Genomic DNA, 5,256 nt, shown 5'->3' with positions numbered 1-5,256 from the left:
AACAAGTAGTAACTCACCTTAGAACAAATAATTATATAAAAATAACAATGACAATAAAATATATGCAATTTATGCATGTCTTCAACATATATGATCCGGATATAGCTAGCCACTAAGGCGTCCACATAGAAGTCACCCTTTTGTAATAAAAGATTTAGAGAAAATGATTTTTATAATTCATAAGGTGTACCAAAAATTATAAAATATATCTAAACAACAAGTAGTAACTCACCTTAGAATAAATAATTATATAAAAATATTAATGGCAATAAAATGTATGCAAATTATGCATGTCCTAAACATACATGATCCGGATATAGCCAGCCACTAAGGCGTCCACACAGAAGTCACCCATACCAATGGGGAAAATTAAACCACCCACTAAGGCGTCCACAAAGATGCATATGGTATGTCATGACAATGATAATGATGTTCGAAATGTACAAATCACTAGCCACTTAGGCAACCACAAAGAAAACTATTCATTAATGCATTCAAAAATCAATTTCCTCATATTGGTAAATGAAAAATAAACTTTTCATCAATTTCATCAAAACACGTATATTGTTCATAAAAGTCAAGTTTTAAAATTTAAATACTCAAGAATCAAGGATTAAAATTAAATACATCATAATAAACATGTTAATGACTACATCATTATAAAAATTATAACTTTATAATTAAGTACTCTAAAACATGTATGGCATTGAACGTTTTCACAACAAACATATTGATGAAGGTATGGTAATAAAATATAATTCTATAATTAATTTCATCAAAATAGAGATATTACTCAAAAGAAACCATCAAAGCATGATAGTTAATTTCTTTACGACGAAAATAAAATCGACATTTTTCTTTTAATACATCCAGACATCATATCAATATCTTACGAATCACTAATTTAATATCTAACCTAACTCTGCATGGGGAAAAAGCCCTTACCTTGGACGCTTTCCTTCCACGTACCACTATATAGTCCTCGAAAGTCTCACCAAGGTGAATAAAAGTTTATAGCTCCGATAAAAAAACTAGGGAATGTAAGGATGGTTGTTTGAGTGGCTTAGAAAATATTTGAGATAAATGTGGTGTTTGTAATGCGTGTGAGTGATTATGACTTATTTTCCTCTACTGTAAGTTTTAATCGTGTCCTAAGAAGGAGAGGTGTATGTGACTAATAAAGGAGGCATAAAGCTGATCAGAGAGAATGAATAATTCTCTTCATTGAGTTTAATTGCACACATGAATAAGGAATTAAATTGCAATAATGCCATTCAATGACCAACCGTTAAGAATTAATTGGCATTCATGTATTTATTCTTGCTAGTTACACATTTGAATGGACACAATATAAACTAAATTTTATAAAATATAGTTATAAAAATAGTAGTGTGAGTGATTAAATTTTGACTTTTTCAAAATTGGCTTGGTCATTGTTCACTCTAAGACAAATATTTCTACGAGTTTTAATTAGTCAATAATAAAAATCTCAATAATAAATTATTTAATATGAAAATACTTTATCAAAAAATTAAACATTCAAAGAATAATTATCTTACTATCGTCACACTAAATTAATAAAAGGATTAACAAAACTAATGATTTTAAATTAATTAATTAAAAAAAAAAGGGTGTTACATTTAGAATGTTTACTTCCTATTGTCTTTAGTGCTTTACCGACAAATGTATTGAGCCTACTTATTGAAGTGAGTCATTCTTTCAAGAATTTGTGTTCTTCAACACTCTATGATAAAGATCTCATCAAGATGGAAAATGACATTCCGATCATTCTATGTAAGTTGGAGAAAGTATTTCTTCCTGGGTTTTTTGATTCCATGGAACATCTCTCAGTGCATCTTGCAAGTGAAGCTAGGCATGGTGGACCAGTTCAGTATAGATGGATGTATCCATTTGAAAGGTGATATATATATACATATACTTGATTTTCAATATACTTCAACTTATATATACATGGAGCTTATTGTACATCTCTTTGTATATTATAGGTTCATGGGTTATTCAAAACGGTCGGTGAAAAACAAAGCTAGAGTTGAGGGCTCAATTTGTTCATCTTACCTTCACCGTGAAACAACACACTTTTGTTCTCATTATTTCAACAACGAAACGTTGTCACCAGTTAACGGAAGAAACGCTACTGATAGTGTTATACGTCATCCACATGCTTTATCAGTTTTTTGCTTGTCTGGTCATCATGCTGGTAGGGATTTTCCGATTTTCTGGCCAAGCGACAAAGTATTTAATGCGGCACATGTTCACGTTTTGATTAACTGGACTGAAGTTAAAACATACATTGAGTACGTTTCAAATTTCTCTTCATATTAATTATATTTAATTATATGATTAAATTGATATTCACCATATATATGGTCATCGATCAGGGCATTTTTAAATACGGGACAATCATCTGATGATATACATTCAAATTTCCCATTATGGTTTCAACAACAAGTGCATCTCGAAGAACAAACTCCTATCAACATCCACTTAAGGCACTTATCTATGGGCCCGAGTAGAAGTTTCAAAGAATGGCACACCTATTACGTCAATGGATACAAATTTCACACCGAATCTTGGACTGAAGGAAAAGAAACAATTAATAGTGGAGTTTGTATGAAAAGTGTCTCTGATAGTGGTGTAGTAGAAGATTTCTATGGCATAATTGAGCATATTTACGAAATTGACTACACGTTCCTAGATTATGCGAAAAAAGTGGTGTTGTTTTACTGTAAGTGGTTTGATCCATCTAGCAGAGGAACTAAAATAAATTTGATATCCAATACTGTAGACATTCGTATGAGCAAAAAATATCCACGGTTTGATCCATTTGCCCTGGCCCATAATGTAAGACAAGTCTATTATGTTCCTTATCCATCAACTGTCAGAAGCAAACAAGGTTGGTGTGCTGCAATCAAAACAAGACCAACGAGTGGAATCGAAGAAGTTGAAGCAGGTCAAAATGAAGAAGTTGCATTTCAAATGGATGAAATGTCAAATTTGGATCATGTGATTGGAGATGAGACTATTAGTCAACTTTGTCATGAGTCACACATTGGAGAAGAAGTTGATGAACAAGAAATAGATGAATTAGAGAATGATGAAGGCAATGACTTAATTCACTCATCAAATGACGACGACGATGATGACGAAGACGAAGACGAAGACAATTAATTAATTATATATATATGTGTGTTTCTATATCTATAATATTATATATTGTAATTGAAATGAACGACACCTTATATATATATTTTTATATTTTATATATATTTCTTTATTTATGTCAGTGTTATAATTTATTTATGTATACTTCATTATTAATTAATCTTATGTTAATTGTATACACACATATATTATATTATATATATGTATGGATATGGATATATATATATATAGACATGGCTTCAGTGTCGGGAGTAGGAGGATCTGCAGGAGGATCAGGAGGTTCGGATGGATCGGGAGGAACAGGAACGGCGGCAATACGAGGAATATCCAAAACATCACGTGGTAAGAAAAAAGTTGCTAAACGTGTTGTTAATGACCCATCTCTCATGCCGATGCCGTCCATTGGTACTAGTGGTGGAGCTATTCCTCTATATCCGGAGGTCCCAGTAGAGCCTTATACCTTAGACGAAATAATGGATCCCGGATGTGTTGATTGCTACAACCGCATTGTCATCATTCCAGAAGGAGATGGGTATGTAAACTATGATTGATTAAATATTTCATTATTATTGCAATGTAAATACATTATTAATTTTATTAATTTATTTTTATATTTAATTTGCATATAAACTTTGAAGATATCTTCCTTTTAAATCATCTGCAAAGGCAATTGCTGAAGTCATACAAGAGAAATATAAAAAACCATGGTTGTCTTGGGGTGAGATAAAAGAGGATAAGACACCTCAAATTAGGGAAGTTGATCAGTTTTTACATTGTTTCAAAGTAAGTCATTAGATTAATTTATTTAATTACTATTTATTTATACATTTGATTAATTTACTGAATTACTAATTATATTTTTAATATTTTTTAAATTTCAACAAACAACAGACCAAATGCACTTGGAAAAGAGAGCATGATGCCGCAGTTTTGGCTTCATTTGACCATCGCTTTTCAAAGCGTCTCTCATCTATGTTGGCTTACGCACGTAATAAGGGGGAGGAAAAACGGCCTAATTGGATTGGTGAAAATGTTTGGACTGCTTTGTGGAGGAAATGGAACACAGATGCTTACAAACAGAAGAGAGAAAAAGCAAAGACTAATAGAGCATCTGAGAGGGGTACCAGTACTCATAAGGGAGGTTCCATGTCTGCTGGAGAAATTAAATATTATATGGTAATTTATTATTATTTATAATATATATCTATTAATTTATATTCAATTAATCATCACATTTCACCAACTTATAAACTTGACATTAATTTAATATTTTAGGAAAAGCAACTTGGAAGGGAGGTCACTCAGGCTGAGATACATCGCTATCTTCATGTTAATCCTGAAACAAATGAGTATACTGATGAATTATCAAAAAATATTCAGGTAATTATTATATATTAATTGTTATATATTAATTAGACCTATAAATTATTATATATTAATTATTAACTATTTTATTTTTTTATTTTTAATATAGGAACAACTTCAACAAATCATGAAAGAATGGGATGATCATCAAGCTACTCTTCCTCCTGCTCAGCGAGCTGGTCCAGTGCAGCGGAAACAATATGAGACCGCAAGTTTTATGCACATCAGTGGTGGCAAGTACAAAGGGCGTGTGCTGGGTGCCGGTAGTTTATCATCAACCTTTAAGAAAGGTCCAACCGGCTATATTCAGACTGAGACGTCTTCTTCTTATGCTAGTACGGATCGATCTCATCGTCCGTCGATAGATAATGATCTTGACCAGTTAAAGAAGCAATGGGCAAGGGAGCAAGAAGAAAAGACACAACAGCTGATACAAGCCGCAATTGATAAATTGAATGAGGAGTGGAAACAAAAGTTTCAAGAGCAGCAGCAGCAGTTTCAGCAGCAACAACAACAATTTCAACAACAACAATTTTCATTTCCTCCTGTGTTTCATCAGCAGTTCCCGCCTCGGCCTCAATACTTGCCTCAACAACCACTATTCCAGCAGCAACAAAATTACTCTCAATACTCCCAGCAGCAGCAACCGCCTCCAAATTTCCAACAGCAACACCAGGATCCTCCGAACTCTGCCTTCCAGCAACAGCA

General features: G+C 32.7%; 1 protein-coding gene across 1 annotated transcript in view; it reads left to right on the top strand.

Annotated features, from left to right (window-relative positions):
- The window catches only part of LOC140918820 (uncharacterized), a 7,700-nt gene extending 3,722 nt beyond the window's left edge, over window positions 1-3,978 (top strand). The window contains exons 2-3 of the mRNA XM_073363619.1: window positions 3,415-3,715; window positions 3,822-3,978. Of these exons, the coding sequence (XP_073219720.1) occupies window positions 3,417-3,715; window positions 3,822-3,978 (456 nt within the window). The 5' untranslated portion in view covers window positions 3,415-3,416. The remainder of the gene's footprint in view (window positions 1-3,414; window positions 3,716-3,821) is intronic.
- Window positions 3,979-5,256: the final 1,278 nt, after the last annotated feature.

The sequence above is a fragment of the Cicer arietinum genome, chromosome 7, assembly GCF_000331145.2.
Source record: "Cicer arietinum cultivar CDC Frontier isolate Library 1 chromosome 7, Cicar.CDCFrontier_v2.0, whole genome shotgun sequence".
NCBI lineage: Eukaryota > Viridiplantae > Streptophyta > Magnoliopsida > Fabales > Fabaceae > Cicer > Cicer arietinum.
The sequence above is the reverse complement of the archived record's forward strand: the minus strand, read 5'-3'. Positions and strand labels throughout refer to the sequence as shown.